General features: G+C 38.3%; 1 protein-coding gene across 1 annotated transcript in view; it reads left to right on the top strand.

The window, feature by feature from the left end:
• akap12b (A kinase (PRKA) anchor protein 12b) overlaps nt 1-18,155 on the top strand; it is a 70,900-nt gene that overhangs the window by 26,713 nt on the left and 26,032 nt on the right. The window contains exon 2 of the mRNA XM_017692563.2: nt 12,608-12,707. Coding sequence (XP_017548052.1) covers nt 12,608-12,707 — 100 coding nt within the window. The remainder of the gene's footprint in view (nt 1-12,607; nt 12,708-18,155) is intronic.

The following is an 18,155-nucleotide window of genomic DNA, read 5'->3' on the forward strand; positions in this document are numbered from 1 at the left end:
GCACATACTTCCTTGGCTGATTTAACTAAGAGTAATGTTGTCCATAACTGGTCACGGTGCCTGCAGCAGAATGGTAACTATTTTTCCTAGGCCCACAGAAGATACCAGCAGTACTATCCTGTTTTAAAGTGACAGCTTAGCAAATAAAATTTACATAATTATCCCCTCACCTCAAATGTAGTCAATTGAAAAGGTGGTCTCTTTAGTTTTGTACTGAGGCTACAGATAAGTGCAATTCCAGCGCAACACACATTGTCACTGCGGTGTCAAGAGTAATCCACCACTCAAATAATCCATGGTTCCGTGGGGGTCCTGACCATGGAAGAACAAGCTAAAAGGGCTAAAAGTGTGCAAAGAAGCAGGTAAACTAGTTGGTAATTGTAGAACTACCAAATCTACCTTTATGGTAAGTGGAGCTGCTAAAATCAACAATGAATGTATAAACAAAGTAGGTGTACTAAATAAAGTGACTAGTCTGTGTAAATGTTGGGTCAAGCAATTTATCTAAAAGAAATTTGCTTATGTAGTTTCTATCACTGTTTAACATACACACACACACACACACACCTTCTAAGCCGCTTCTCCCTCAGGGTCGCTGGAGCCTATCCCAGCGGTCATCGGGCGGAACGCAGGAAACACCCCGGACAGGTTGCCAGCCCATCGCAGGGCAGACAGACAGACATAAACAATCACACACACACACTCATACCTAGGGTCAATGTAGTATGTCCAATTGGCCTAACTGCATGTCTTTGGGCTGCGGGAGGAAACCGGAGAACCTGAAAGAAACCCACGGACATGGGGAGAACATGCAAACTCCACACAGAGAGGACCCCGGTCACCCAGCCGAGGAATCGAACCCAGGCCCCTCTTGCTGTGAGCAGACAGTGCTACCCACCGCACCACCCCTTGTTTAACATACATCCATCTATAAAAATGGACAAAAATATGCTACATAACAAGTTGCAGACGTCTTGAATTATGAATTTTGTCTTGTACATGAAGTAGGTTAAACCGTGTCAGAAACCACAAAGGCAAGTCTTTTAAGTCTGTCCTTTTTGTGCTTAGAGCGTATGTAATCTGTCTACACTTTACCTTCAGTATAGCTTCCTTTCTTTTCCAGAGATCTGCTTTCAGTTTTTCAAAGAAATCTGCAGGGATATTTTTCACACCTCCAAAATTTAGTCTGGACCCGGGGGTTTTCAGTCAGTTTTTCTGAGAATACCACCAGCTTTTTTTGTCCTTCTGTTTTGTTTCTTTTCTGTTCTGTTTCTTTTTCTCAGTGAGGGCTTCTTGACCGCTACACATCCTTTGTCTTCTCACAGTGGAAGGATGGACAGAGGCACCTGTAGAGCTTGATTTTCTCTGAAAGTTTTGGTGGTCTACCGGGTCTTGCATGGTTGTTAAGTTTCCCATTTTCTCCAGAAGCTGACACATTACTCAGCTTTCCTGGTAACGTACTGTTTTCTGTTCACAGATAAGCCTCATTGTAGTTTTGCAGGAGTTGTATTATAGTTCTCATGCAGGTAAACTGCTATATCTTTCAGTTCCCGCGTGCCTTTATGTTTAATGACTGTTAAATTCATGTGTTAAAGGTATGTGTGAAAATGGCTTTTGTCTACCAGTGATGCTAATTGTTGAGCTATAAGCTTCCATTACATTAGCCCCATTTGCCTTGCTGCTCTAGTGTGAAACCAAAGAAGTAAACCTCAGACACCAAGCATGTCCTGGCTGATTCACTGCATTTAGGATGAGTGGACAATTGTGTAATTTTGACTGCTGGCTGAAGTAGTGCTTCAAAGTTTTTTGTTATGTGTTGAAAGCTTTTTACATTATAATTACAGTAGTTACACATTACGCTATGGCAGCTTGAAGGGTCTGTCTGGACTGGATGCTCACATCTGTGTTTGTGTAGAAGTCTATTACGCATGCAGTCTGTGGTAACTGTGGAATCACTTCCACATATACTGTGAGTGTGTAGCTCTTCTTCAGCTAAATGAGTAGTGTAGTGTTCGGAAATCCAAATGGAGGTTAAACAGATTGAGGTAAATGAGATAAGTGTGGGTTGAGTTTGCGCTCCACATAAGGGCTTTGTTGCTTGTCTGCGGCCACCTACTTGCTCATGTAAATCTCCACCAAAAGGCTCCTGATGCGCATTGACATCAGCAAGCATACAGAGCTCAAGCAAGAGGCCAGGAGTGAATTAGAGCATTAGAACCTAATGCTTGTTTGCAAAACTGAATAATAGCTGCAAGCTGTCTGTTTCAGCTGCACCCAACTTTGGCTCTGTTCTTAACTGACCATCTGTTCTTAACCTGAACATACCATTGTTTGTAACATTTGCCCACTAATAATACATGCTATTATTATGTAACAGTATTGTTATTAAACTGCAAATATGTATTATTAAATTGGCATGTGAAATCTTCTAATATCTAGTCAATATATCTAATATTTCTGATTATGAGATTTTTATACTTGGTTTAAGGCATTTTATCCAGTGAAATGTTCTTATTCCATTGGTACCTTATTGTACTTTTTTCACTTTGACATTATTTTTTGAAACAAGCAAAATTATTTACCTTATTTGTAAAGCAAGCAATATTATTTCCAAATAGAATAAGACGATTTCTCTAGATAAAATGACTTCAAACAAGTAAAATGCATCTACGAATGAAATCTTATAATATTCTCACAATTATAATAAAGATAACTATCCACCTCTCTAATTTCTCTGCAGCTATTCTCTTCAGTTCACTTTCACTCACACTTTGTTCCACAGTAGGGGGCAGTCTCACTGAAGAGCAACAACTCCCTGACTTTAAAATGCCCTTTAAAGTGCCAAAACTTTGTGGCCAGCTGAGATATTTCTCTATCTCGACCAAATCCGGTTAATTTTGCACAGAAACAAACTTTGACGAGAGATTATTCTGTGAAGAGTGTGTATTGACAAGTGTGTGAGTAGAATTAAACTCATAAGCGTATGACTGACTGTTTGTGAAATATGAGTTGATGTGAGCCAGCACTTCAAATAAATGGCTTGAAATACACCAGCTGTTTACTGGCTTTCAAAACGAAATAGATTTTGCAGTCATGAATGAAAGGAGCTTATTTGAACTCTTGTTTGATTTGAAGACTTGAGGACATATTTTCTAGAATATTAGGATTAAGGTTAAGGTCACTAACTCGGAATGATGAAAAACGGGTCAGTGAGATTTGATAATTTTGTCATTGATATTTATCTTTCCTCACTTTTTTGAAAAAAGAAAAATCAAATCAAATCCAAATCAAACCATCTTTCTTGTCACATCACATTTACACAGGTGGAAAGTGAGTGAAAAGGTGTGTAGCCCAATTATAGAATTTAAATATAATATATATTTAAATTCTAATATATAAATAGATAGATAGATAGATACATACATACATACATATCTAAGAAGAAAAAGCAATATATATATATATATATATATATATATATATATATATATATATATATATACTGGCCACTTTATGCTAGTGAAAGGTTGGACTAGTGTGTAGTGTGTTTATTTTTGATGTCTTGCAGGTTTCTTAATTAGAAGCAACATTCTGGTTCATCTAAAACATCTTAATTTTATTTTCCAACCTCTAAATAATTACTTGAAACCTGTGAGGTGTGCAGGGCTCAGAACTCAACTTCTACATTAACACTGATTCTTAACTAGTGCAAATTTGAGATCATATCACTCACCCATGTTTTATGCTGGATACACACATGCATGCCCACACGTACACACACACGCAGCTAATAGGCACATAAAGCAGAAATCTTCAACAATGCATTGGCTCCCTCTGGGTGCTGTACTGTTTACTCTTACCTCACTCACATTTCCTAATACCGCCATGGTGTTCCCAACTAGCGCAGCCACCTCTGATTTTTATACATGACAGAATGAGGTCAACTTAGCAAGATTTGACCAGCACCGTATGACCGGTCGGAGCATCACAATCAGTTGGCCTTTTTAGACAGGAGTATATGAGTGTTGTGTGGTCACATGCGACTGTGTGAACACCCCATTCAAATGACCTGTTTGAACATGCTTGGTTAAATTACGTTTTGTTGTTTTCCTAAGTGAAAGTAAGTTAACACATCCTCTACAGGGAACAAACCTAAATATTTTTTCTGTAAATTTTGGTGACAATTTCTGTTTATTTTCTGAATTAACATATTTGAAAAAATGAAACAGAAAAATATAAATTGTGCCATAACTTTTGCACAGGCCATGTTTTTTTTTACAATGTTATTTTTACAATATGTTAAACCCAACAAATAAACAGTGTGCATTAAAATGTGAAGAGGATATGTTAACTTATTTTCATGTGGAAAATCAACAAAATGTCATTTGACCCAGAGTGCCCAAACTTTTGCACATAGCTGTAGTTTTATGTAATTACTAACAAACTTAGCATGTAAACATGTGTGAGTGGTAAGAGCTTCAACAAGATTTAAAAACTCTATATTATACTATGGGCTCTGCTGCCAGACTGTCTGCAGTAGCAACACTCCATATCCTTTCATGGTTTGGGAGAATGGGCGGTCACATGTAAATGCCTGACATCACAACCATGATGAATTCAAAACAAGCTTTTGCGTCTTAGACTGGACATGTGGACTGTATGGCAGATACTGAATAATAGGCTTTAGGATCTTAAGAGACTAAACAGACATATTCAAAAACTCTACACAAATCCTCGTCATTACCTGATGGTTATTCTTTATGCGGCTCATCACCCAAACTCTTTTCAATCGCCTTTTTTCATACACTTAGCTAATTTTTTGGCTAAGCTTTTCCCTTGGAGAGCCGCTGTGCAAGGAGCTTTGTTTTATTGATGCAGAGAGACGCTAGAGCGGCTAGTGTACGAGGGATGACATCATCAAAGTTGAATTGGGGTTTGAACTGGAAGGAGGTTCAATTAAATCATTCAGAGAGCACAGGCTGATCATAATTTAGGTCAGGGATTTCAGGAGATTCATGTACCTTTCAGACTTTTATGAACTGTATTGCGCCGTCCAGACTGAAACATTCTTCATAACCTCATTGTGAATGGGCAGGGCTAAAGTGCCTTAGGCTGAATAGACAGATGTACAGTTGTGGGCAAAAGTTTGAACACTCCTCATCACATTACATTTAGTTGATTTTTTAAGTGAAATTAAGTTAACACTAGAGATGGAAGCATCGGTGAGCACTAGGCAGATATTTCTCTAACTTAGCCGATCCTCAGAGCTGATCAGTGACCTATAACATATGAGCCATAGTTAAGGACTGCTGCAGACCTGCGCAAAGCTCCCTGGTCACATGATCCTGCAGGTCTTCATTCAAACACTAGGTGAAAATACAGACCTTTTGACTTTTGGCTACAGGACTAAAGGCCTATTTACACAGAGTTCGATTTTCACAGACAAAAAAAAGTACATCAAGTTTTGAAAATGAACACGCTGATATTAATGCTGTCTCTCACACAGAGTCAGAGATTGATGCATTTTTATCAGAACCTCTATTTTCTGTTCTGTACTGATGTGTTAAAATCAAAACGCTAATTGCAGTGTTCTAACTCAAAGGCATTCTGAAAGTATTTGAAAAAACAGAATAGTGGTAGAGTTGAGCTTCACTATAGAGGGTCACCATGTTCAAACTGCACAACACAAGTGGAGACGTAAAGCTGACTGTGAGTACACACACAAATGCCATTCACCAAACACAAATAATGACCACACATTGTGCCTCTTTGTGAACCTCTTTTTCAGCAAGATTGGTGCCATAAAGATGAATGGTATTTAAACACATGCACTCAGTCTCTCTTTCCTCATATGGAGGAGCTGTCAGCAGATGAGTGTGGCAGCCGCGTGTGTGTGTGTGTGTGTGTTTGTTTAGGTAATGGAGGGCTTGTGTGGACATGTGTCACAATTGTAATGTTTACTCACACTCTGACTGACCAATCAGAGATCATTGTTTTCTCAGTAATTGTGAAAAAGCCTGTGTCCACCTGGGTGGTCACTAGGGTGATGATAGAGGCTGACAGAAGGAGTGAATCTTCCCAGTGTAGTCAATATACAGTCGTATGCAAAAGTTTTATGAAAGGTTAACACATCCTCTAATTGCTGAATTTAACATACATAAACATAACATGTTTAGATTACTTGTTGAGGTTGTGTTCAGTTATTTTGATGTTGAAAGTCATTTGACCAGGGAGACCACTTCAGACTTTTACATAGGACTGTACCTCTTTAAAAAAGGACCTGCTTTGTAACTTAATTACATTCAAGTCCTGTATTTTTACATAACAACTGTAAAAGCAATGCAACTCAGTAGCTCAGTAAACAGTAACTTTAAATTTTCATGGAATTGTTACCTATGTTACCAGACAGAGAAATTTTATTTTAAAAACAATGTCAACAAACATGTTCACCATATTTTGCACTGTATAACATACATATTGCATTTTCAAATGCAAATTTACATGTCATTAGATTAATCAAATCAATAATAAGCACTTACCACAAAATCACAATGCATCCAACAATAAAGGACGCCTTGTGCATCTTTTATGCAGTGATAGAAAACAGTAGTATATAGAAAGCTCTGATTCCACACACTGCTAGGTTTCACTCTGGCTAATGTGGACATGTAGGTCTTCTGGCGACAGACTTAAAGAAGATTAAAGGCCCATCGCCAAATTCCCAGAATGGACCACCAGTGAGACATCTTCAATAGCATCTGGAATGCAATCAAAACAAGCTTGCTAGAAAACACTATGAGTAGATAACGGAACTGTTTTTCACTTGCGAAAGTTAATGTTTATTACATGTGTAATGTGTTCTCCTAAGCAAGACACACAGATACTTACTTAATTGGAGTTTTTTTCAGCTATGCTAACTTGAGTGACATTCACTGACTACAATAGGTTTATTGTCTGTAAATTACTGTTTGTGAGCGTAACATTGCCCCCTACCTTGAGCTCTAACTTTAAAAGGCTTTGGATTGGTTTTCACACTCAGTTTGTTCCCACCCCAACAAGTATATATATATATATATATTCCCTCCCACATTTAGCCCAGGATTTCTCATGATTTTCCCAAGAAGTTCTCATTCAAGCTCACGTCTGGCTCTGTAACACTACTTCCCGACCTGTGACTTCAGCATGTTTTATTTCTTTTGTACAGTGCTGTTTTGTTTAAAGCACAGTAAAAAGGCTTTGATTTGATATGATTTTATTTGGTGGATTAAACAACTGCCATTGCAAATAAAACTTTAATGAGGTTCTGGCCCATTAAACACAGGTGTTTGTTTTAGACAGGTAAGAAAATAGTGACAGAGATGTGTGTGTGGGTGTGTGTGGGGGTGCAAGACCTTCATGAGGTACTGTGTGAGCATTAAAGTGTGTAGAACACTAAGTTGTAACTTTACAATGTTTAACAACACTGTACTGAGCAAGGCACATCACTTCAACCACAATGAATTTAGAACAGGCTGTTTTGCTTAGTTTCCATATTTAGACTGGGGTGTACATGTTGAAACCTTAAAAATGTTTACAGAGCTCTACAGGGCTGGCTGTATGTAGGATGGGAGGTGGTCTTGGTGAGGGGGGATGGATGGGTGGGGTGAGAGTGTTTGGGTGGGGCTGTCCACATCATGCTCTGGAATTCCACAGAGGCTCTTTGGAATGTCAGGAATGACAGTCATGAGATGGACCCAGAGGTCAGAAGCCACGTGGGGTCAAAAGGACACCTGTTGGTCCACTGTCATAGCAGCACAGAGCTGTGTATGTGTGTGTGTGTTTGTGTGTGTTAGTTAGTTTTTTATGCATTTTCAGAACATAAAAGTCTTAACATTGTTAAAAAACAAAGAGAAACAGCGTTACCCTACAGGATAAAAAAAAAACCTAACTTTGTTATCAGTATATTCATTTCTAGTGAGTTATACTAAGTATAGTCAGTATATTCAGTTATAGTTGGTAATAATGAGATATAGTGAGAATAGCCAGTGTTGTCAGCTATAGTCAGTTATAGTGTGTCTTCTCAGTTATTGTCAGTTATAGTGAGTCATAGTGAGTGTAGTAAGTATAGTGAGTTATAGTGAGTATAGTCAGTTATAATGATATATAGTGTAGTGACTGTAGGCAGTAATAGTAAGGTGTAGTCATCTCTAGTTAGTAAGAATCAGTAATAGTAAGTATAGCTATAGTCAGGTATAGTGAGTATAGTCAGTTATAGTGAATTACAGCAAGTTATTGTCGGTTATAGTGATTATAGTCAGCTTAGTCAGTTAAAGTCAGTGTAGTCGGTATAGAGAGTAATAGTAATAGTCAGTTCTAGTCATTTATATTGAGTTATATTGAGTATAGTGATTATATTGAGTGTAGTCAGTTATAGGCAGTTATAGTTAGTTATAGTGATTATAGTCAGTGTAGTCAGTTACAGACAGTTATAGTTAGTTATAGTGAGTATAGTGATTATAGTCAGTGTAGTCAGTTATAGGGAGTTATAGTTAGTTGTAGTGATTATAGTCAGTGTAGTTAGTTACAGACAATTATAGTTAGTTATAGTGACTTACAGAGAGTATAGGCAGTGTGGTCAGTGTAGTCAGTTATAGTTAGTTATATTGAGTATAGAGATTATAGTCAGTATAGTCAGTTCTAGGGAGTTAGTTATAGTTAGTTATTTTGAATATAGTGATTATAGTCAGTGTAGTCAGTTATAGGCAGTTATAATGAGTTATAGTGAGTATAGGCAGTGTGGTCAGTGTAGTCAGTTATAGTTAGTTATACTGAGTATAGTGATTATAGTCAGTGTAGTTAGCTATAGTTAGTTATATTGATTATAGTGATTATAGTCAGTGTAGTCAGCTATAGTGAGTATAGTTAGCATTGTCGGTTAGAGTGAGTTATGGTCAGGGCATTAGTCTGTACACTGAAGGAAACCCGACCCAAACTCATTATTCCAGCTTTCAGGCAGAGCAGAAAAGCTTTTTAAACAGTACAGCTTGGCTCCTTGGTGAGATCTTCTCAAGAGGCGTCTTCCTTTTGGAGCCCAGCCTGATCCATTACTTTGATTAAACCCTCCTCTGGGAAGTGCGTGTGTTTGTGTGTCATAGAGTGCTGTAGGCCTTTTGCTTTGCCTTATGAGAATAGCCAGAGCTAGACAGGCATTGTGCTTGTGTCAGAGAAAGAGAGAATGACAGAAAAAGGAGAGAGAGTTAAATAGCATACTTGAGTGAACAGTAATTGGAGTTATGGGGAGCAGGCCTGGGTGAGATTATGCGAGTCTAACTGATGTACACATACACTCAAACATGTGATGTGTTTAATTTACTTTGATCCAAATGTGTGTGTCATTTCCACATGAATAAAATGTATTACATCAGTGCAGCTGTCAACAAAAGTGAGGAAATTGAAAGACTTGAGGTGTTGATTAAGGTCTCTGTCATACCTAGATTTACCATTTGGGATCAATAGAATCCATACACCCAACCATCCCTAATCATCCTTCCATCCATCCATTTATCTAGTTTGCTCTAATCTGTATACAGCCTCGGACATACGGTTCTAGAAAAAAATGTTAAGTGCTATAGGACTGTTACAATATGTGGAGCTTCTTTAAACTTTAAAAAGATTCTTCATGTTTAGACATCTTATTTACAAAAATGTTTTTCTAAAGACCCAGCAACTGAAAGGTTCTTTAAGGAACCAAAAGTGAGCATTGCTCTGAAGAACCCTCTTTGGTACAGTCATGTATCCTATAAAATAGTGATATTTTCATACATCGATATGTACTAATATGAATACATCTGTTACTGTAGTCAAATGCTTCCTGCGTTTGGCATGCATATATGTATGTATGTAAGTATGTATATAGACAGACAGACAGACAGACAGACAGACAGACAGACAGACAGATAGATAGATAGATAGATAGATAGATAGATAGATAGATAGATAGATAGATAGATAGATAGATAGATAGATAGATAGATAGATAGATAGATATCTGTTAGTATTACAAGGTTCCAGGTGTGAATGGGCAGCAGGGCAGTATCTCATACTGGTCACTGGATATTCAACATGGCACCTCATGGCAAAGAACTTTCTGAGGATGAGAGAAATAAACAGAATCGTTCCTCTGCACAAAGATGGCCTAGGCTATATACATAGTATATAACATAGTGACATGTCTGGGTTTACTGCTGTGAAATCTTAAAAAACAACTCTTGTCATAACAATGAAAATAATGAATTGCTTAAACTTCATGTTATGTGTTAAATATGTCTGGATTCTTTAGAGCTCTAGTTATATTCTAACCAGGTTGTTTTGCTTCAGACAAATGCAAATTTTATTTGAAAACAAGCACTTGCAATGTAGCCTGTCTTTGTGCAAAATGTTGAACTTATAAAACAGTTCTTTTTTATTAAACTGATTTATAAACAATAAAAAACCTGAACCGCTGACAATAATTATCAACTACAGCTAAGTTACTCATTAAATAAATCCATGCTTTGTGGTTTTAGTGTAAGACAGTAAATGAGGGATTGATACAGTGTTTTTGAAAGGTCATTTTTTCCAGATTTTCCAATACTGTATTGAAATCTTTATAACCATTTATTACTGTTTCAATTTTCTTTCCAGAACCATGCACCCAAGCCAAGAGCTTTCATTTTTAAGGATGTTTTGCATGTTTTGAAGCTGCTATGTTTTATGTCTGCATTAAGAATCTGCTATGAGGACATTACTTAGGAATGGACCTGAAAAACATCAGCGGAAGCAAATTTCAAGTAATTAAAAAGCCTTGAAGTTCAGTCATCTGTGTATTCTCTAAAAGTACAGTGGAATAAAAATCATATGGAATAAATTAAAAACAAAAAAAAGGTTTGAAGGTTTGTTTTAAAGCTCTCTGGTCTGGCATTGTATTATGGTGTAATTAGTTGTAGGTTTGGCCCGCTCTGCAGCAGCTCTTGGTACAATCATGCATTAAGTAAATGAACAGACACACGACGGCTATGGGCTGTTTATCAGTGACACTGCACACAATCTGCTGTGTGAAACACACATTAAATAATGGAGTGAAAATAGACACTTTTTGACTAAAGTAAAAGCATGCTGTGCAGAAGTGTGTGCTTTTAAATACATTCAGTATCAAAAGTTCTTTTGTGTCCTCTCTTGTGTCTTTGGTTTAGTAAATGTGAAAAATTTCACTCACCATCTTCTGGCATGTTGAATCTGACATATGGACACCTCACACATCATGTCACAGCATGTTCTTTATTCTGAAATCTTGTCAGAGGTGCCTGAACCTGGTCACAGTCGCCAAGGTATGATTAGACAGTCAGTATTTAGAGAGGGGATTAAGTGAAATGTGTCCTGTGATTGGTTAAATTTTGGGGGATAGTGCACTGTGAGCCCTATTCAAGCTATATTCATTTTACCAGCTGTGGTCTGGTAATGCAATTTGAAGGATTTGACTCACTTTATATAAGATAAAGTATGTAAATTTCCCCAAATTATGTAGATCAAAATGTTATAGTCCAGTAGTTCACTTCAACGGTGATGGTACATGTCTACAGCATGAAATTCTCCCTCCGCTGTCTTCAGAAGAGTCTCAGCACTTAAGGGACGTGCCTGTCTACAGCTCAGGATGCAAATATACTTGTTAATCGGTGTGGTATTTAAATTAATTTTGAATAAATTTTCTTCTTAAATAGGCTACTCTTATGAACTTAAAACAGCTCATTATAAGTTGGCTGACTACATAGGCTATCAACCAAGAAATAAGAGATCGTTATTAGCCTGCTGTTTTGACTCCACAGGAACACCAACAGCATCAAATTCTTTCTGCCATGCAGTATTCCTTTTACTTTTGCATTTGTTTGGATTGTACAGAATAGGGATCCCAGACACAGCCGTCATTAACTTTCTTTTCATGATGTCCAGGTATAACTATGTAGGTACATCCTCCCTATGCATGTAAAACAGGACAGAAATCACTCTGCTTTGTGCAAAAATACCTCGGATATTTCATTTTCTTTCTAACTAGCCTATTACCTAAAGTGTTTTAGATTACAATAATCCTCTTTTGAATTTGAAGAAGGAGCTGTGCGTTCAGCTTCATTTGAGCAGTTAGCCTCCAAAAATAGGCCAAAATAGCAGAGGTGCTGATGACTACTACCAGGATTTGTTATTACATTACCATTAGGTCAATTCAAACAGGACCCCTTATACTGAAGGATCTCCAAGTGCAGCAAATTATACACGGTAATCCACTCTGGAATGATTACTGGCCTGTTAGAATTACAGACACTGCAGATTCAACCAAGATTAAAATCATGGATTTAATTTATAATGATATTACAGCAGCTCCTCAGGTAAAACTAATCTAGCTCCAATGGGGCTTTAGTCTTTCTTATGTTATGGAAAATCCAGTTTTTACTTTGCAGTATTGCTCAGAAAGCAACGGGTGAAAAAAGCATATTTTACTGTGCAGTGTAATGGAATGAAAGTAGAAGATGTATACTTCATTACTGCTCAGCACTGTTTGTACCAGTGTGTAAACAGTGTTGTGTTTCCTCTACAACAGCTGCAGAAGAACGGACAGATCTCTATCTCCAGCTTGAATGGAAAAACCGAGGAGCAGACAGACATTAACGGACACACTGAGGATGATACGCTGGCCAAGGGTGAGTCTGTGTGAATGTTTTGTTTGATCACTTTTGTTAACATATGCATGTATATTTAACAAACGACCAGATAGCATACTGTATCATCACTGTCCAACAAAAAGCAGGGATCTCCATTTTTGGGTATTTTTATTTAAAGTCAACAGCTGCCGTGATTGTATAAAAATTCCATGATGAATGAACCAACAGAAATACTACAAAGTTTCGTTGAATAAAATCTCTTTACAGCTTACGTTAAAGGTACTGTTTTGGAGATACTTGCTTTTCTTTGGACAACAATGATATGCTGTGTGTGTGTGTGTGTGTGTGTGTGTGTGTGTGTGTGTGTGTGTGTGTGTGTGTGGTATGAGTGGTGGTCTTTATCTCTTTATCTACAGCTCCTTATATCCCCCAGATAATCCCACCCCAACCCATAAAGAACACCTACTGAGAGAGACAGAGAAAGAATGAAAGTCCTAATCCCATTTTACCCCTTGTCCCTGCCACTCAGCCCTAGCCCTACATTTTGTGCATTCAAGCCTAGGGATGGGGTGCCCCGATTCTTGTTGAGATTGAGGGGTAGGGGGAAATGTGTGGGCTACATGGCCCTCCAAACTGAAGTTTTTAGAGGCACACGCCAAACAGAAGTCAACACACAATTCAATAAAGTAACATATTTAGAGTGTATCACAAATGGGCTCAACAAACGTTAACAGAATCCAAAGTTTCTAAAGTTGTACACATTAGCCAGCATGTTGTGTAGCTAGGCTGACTACAACAAAACTCATTTGCAGCCTATTCAACATCACAAACCCATTCTCAGGCATGAAGACATCTTTGTTTTCTAACAGTTCTCCATTTTGCTGCAGACACATGCAAAAGGATGCCTATTGGCATGTTAGAAATGTCCGGGAAAAATCATCATGGGGCAGTCGTGGGCTGGAGGTTAGGGAGCTGGCCCTGTGACCGGAAGGTTGCCGGTTTGATCCCCAGGGCTTACAGTCCATGACTGAGGTGTCCTTGAGCAAGACACCTAACCCCCAACTGCTCCCTGGGCGCCGTGGACAGGGCTGCCCACTGCTCCGGGCAAGTGTGCTCACTGCCCCCTAGTGTGTGTGTTCACTAGAGTGTATGTGGTGTTTCACTTCACGGATGGGTTAAATGCGGAGGTGGAATTTCCCCGGTTGTGGGATCAAAAAAGTATCACTTAAATAATGTCGGATTCTTCAAGGGTTGTCTCATTTCTTAGGGCAACATTTCAAGCACTACATCTTGGGGCAAGGTGACACTTAGGGGCAAGGGTTAAAATAAGAAATGAGATTGAGCCAAAGAAGAGAGAGATGATTTTGTATCCTTGTCTTTTATTGATTACTAATAACCCTATAATAATTATAATTAATTTCTAGTGTTCTATTAATATCTATTTTCCATATCAGTCTTATTTGTGTTTCATGTTCATTTTTAACTTCTATGGCAGTAGTGTGTCTTGTTACATGTATGCAAATGAGCTGAAGAGAGAGAGAGAGAGAGAGAGGAATGGGGGACAATGACAGAGAGAGGCAGAGATAAGGAAAGAGAGAAAGAGAGACAGGGACACATCCCTTTATGAAAGTGCTATTAGGTAAACAGTCTGTTTGTTAGAGGAAAGAAAAAAGGGAGGAGGGTCCGAATAGAAAAAGTTTAAAATAACAACACACCCTTATCACTACAGGATAAAATTGATCAATACGCCTTTTTTCTCAAAGTCATAAATATTCTGAGGACTTTGAGAAATTTGATAAAAACAAATTCAGCCCTTAGGAGTGATTCCTCAAAGGCTCAGAACAGTTTTAAAGCAGCCCCATCCTGCCCTCCATCCTGCCCTTCAGACAACAATCTAAGAAATTAGCCAACATATTTTCAGAACGCTGAGCCTTAAAGTACCTACAGCCAAACATACTGAGTAAACAGACACCTCAGTCCTCTGAGAATTCTACCCAGCAACTTAAATAAGAGACAAAGTCTGTGACAGTCACACAAAAACTGTGAAAACGTTGTGAACATTATTACAGAGGATACAAAGAACAGAGAACAGCAGGGTTACATTTCCATACAAAACCATTCATAGATGCAGCTTTTGGACCCTAAAGGACAGAGAGGTGAGCTCTCCATTTGGACTGACGTCTCTCTTTCAAATGGAAATGAAAAGATTTGACACAACTGTGGTACAACACCTTCTTACCAGCTGCACATCCCCCCATGGAGAGAAGTTGATCCTCACTCTTCTCAGGCTTGGAAGCAAATGAGTTAACAAATAACCCAGAGAGACCAGATGCTGTCTGAATGCTAACTGAATGCCCTGAATATGATTCCATTAAAAATATATGCTATAAGTAGGTGAGGAGCATCTGGAGTTTCTACACTATCATAACTGAGAAACTGCCGTACATATTAGAAGAGTGGCCTGATTATAGACACAGTCGTTAGTGACAGCCTCTTACAACCAGAGGGACAACCAGTGCAGCAAATCACCAAATTATTACTGATTATTACTAATTGTTACTTATTAGGAAGTTACCCAAATAAACAGGTACCCCTTTATTTATTACTAATAATCCTGTAAATAACTTCATTTGTAGTGTTCTATTCTGATCTATATTTATTTACACTCTTTGTCTTATTTATGTTTACATGTTTATTGTTTATTTATTATTGACGTAGGGTATCTTCTTACATTCATACAAATGAATTGAACTGAGAGAGAGAGAACAAGATATAGACAGAGAGAGAAAAACAGGAAGAGAGCAAGAAAAAAACAAAAGAGAGAGAGAAACTTAGAAGTATTGGGTGAGACAGAGAAAGAGAGTGAAACAGAGGGATACACATAGAAACAGAGACATACTGAGTGAGACAGAGATAGAGACAGAGAGAGAGAGAGAGAAAGAGTGAAGGAAAGATAAAAGAAAGAGAGACCTGCAGAGAGACATGAGACATTGAGAAAGAGAGACAAATAGGGAGGGGGGAGAGAGAGAGAGAGAGAGAGAGAGAGAGAGAGAGAACGAGAGCAGGGTGAGGAAGAGAGAGAAACAGGGTAACTTTTGACAGAGAAAAAAATGGAAAAGAACAAGAGAAAAAAACATGACAGAAAGAGAGAAGCAGAGATAAAGAGAAAGACAGAGAAGCCAAGACAGACAGAAAGAGAAAGAAACTGAGAAATAGAGAGAAAAAGAGAGGAACTGAGAGTCAGAGACAGATCAAAAAAGAAAAAGATAGAGCGACAGCAAGAAAGAGAGTTAGGAAGGGAGAGAAAATATAGAGAGGGAGATACAGATTAAGGCAAAGAAAAAGGGGGGAGTGAGAGCGAGTGAGAGGGAGTGAGAGAGAGAGCAATACAGTTAAAATCTAATTTACTCATTTTTCTCTTTACCCCAAATGTAGTTGATCCACGCAGACATGTTTGTTGTCAGAAATTTGCTCCCTGAGGCTAATGTTGCTAACAGCTAATGGCTCACTAATAGCTCACTAATTAGCTCTGTGCAAACTGCCTGTCTAAAACTTCACATGTCGACTTGTTAAATAGTCTTAAATAGCCTTTGCAAGGTGGTTTCTGACACTTCATGACAAACTGTTATCTATAAAAGAGGGAAAAAGTACATGGCAGTTATGAAAAGTAGCAGCCATGCTAATTTTGTGAGTCATACAGCATCAGACATCACAGAAACAAACCTTCAAAGTGTGTAAATGAGATTTTCTTCTGAACAGTGGCTTTATGGCTTTAATGGATTAACTCCCTGCTCACATGCGCTCATGTACGTGGTTATCAGTTCACCTGGGGCAGAAAGAAAGCACTCTTTAGTTTATAAATGTCTGTGTATTCTTTTCCCATCTTTTAAAGGGCCGCATCCTCATTCTCTCCACCGTTTCTCCTGTCTGAACACTGCAGTAGGTCTTATACTCATTTCCACCACTCTGTCTGGAGTCTGCTGTTTATTTGTTCTTCACGCTGCCTTTAAACTTTGAGAGACCACCGAGATGTTTCCCTCCGAAAATATTTAGTGAGCCATGACCCGGTGGAGCTTCAGAGCAGTCCGTGCCCGTTTTTAATAAGCTTACCTCACTGTGCGTTCAGAAACTCGAGATGACTTTAAATGCGCAGATATGGAGGAGCCTGGGCCTTTTAATAATGTCCATAATGACCTGTCCTCTGGCTGTATGGGGTAACCTTACGCTGCATCAAACAGAGCATGGCCAGGCCCTGTAGAGATGAATGGGGGGGTCATATTGTCCATTAAGAGTAAGAATGTGAATAGTAGATACAGTATCATGATGACAAGAGGAATATGTTTAATAACTTTATAAGCACATTTTTGCTTGACAACATCCACCATTTTGGTGGCATTTAACCCTTTAAACCAGGGGTTTATTCAGTTATTCAGTTAAGCTAAAGGTCATGAGTTTGATCGCTGGCGATGCCATAGCCATCCATGGCCTGGGAGTCCAGGAGAGCATAGATGACCTCGCTCTGTCTAGGCAGGTAAGATGGGGAAAATATCAGGCGCAAAAATAAACTTAATAAAGAATATATGGGTTAAGTAGCTATTAGATTCAGCCCAATCAAAACATTCTTGGTTGTATATTTATTTGCGGTTTTATTTCTTCATTTTTGAGTAAGTTATAGTTGAAACTGTACATACTTCTGCAAATGGAATTTTGAACCATATACTTAGTGTATCTTCATATATGTTTAAAGGGCCCATATCATAGAAAACTGAACCTTTTTAAATGAGTTTGATGTAGCATGTTAAAGTTTCAAAACGTTTACTCCAGTCAGTACAGTCCATAGATGGAACCTAAGCTGCAAAAACTGACTGTTTTTATTTTTTTTATGTCACAAGAAACAGATTTACTTAGATATCTGCTATTCAGTCTACAACAGTTTAGCCTGACTGATTTATTGTGATCTGCCATTTAAGTTGTCATCGGCAAACAGGCATATGACCAGTTGTAGATGTGGAGGAAAGCAGACAGAAAGAATAAATTATCTCTAGATGAACTGGACGTGCTGACGGAGCAGGCCAGCACTAGACAGCCAGTTTGGAAAATAACCATACAGAAAATTAATGAAATTGGAGCTACTAGAAGATCTATGGGGAAAAAAGGTGACTGAAAGATCTTAAGAGGTGAAAAGAAAAGGTTGCCTTAAATAACAAATCTGAAAGAGAGTAATTGTGTGATGGAATGGTGTGACTTTCCCTTGTCATTCTCCTCTTCACTGCTGTGGCTATTGCCAAAGTAATTGCACCTTCTTCTTGCTGTTAAAACCAGCACATTTATTTCCAGGTTTGTACAGGTACTTCAGGCTAATGAATCAGTCCAGGTTGTTTGTGTAGTCTTCTCTCCTACTGTTGCACTACATCACTGACTCTTTTTAAAATGTGTATTAATGAAGTCAGGTGTGCTAAAACCTGCAGGTTAGCAACCTTGTGTATA

This window comes from Pygocentrus nattereri, chromosome 4 (assembly GCF_015220715.1).
Source record: "Pygocentrus nattereri isolate fPygNat1 chromosome 4, fPygNat1.pri, whole genome shotgun sequence".
In the NCBI taxonomy this organism is placed as follows: domain Eukaryota; kingdom Metazoa; phylum Chordata; class Actinopteri; order Characiformes; family Serrasalmidae; genus Pygocentrus; species Pygocentrus nattereri.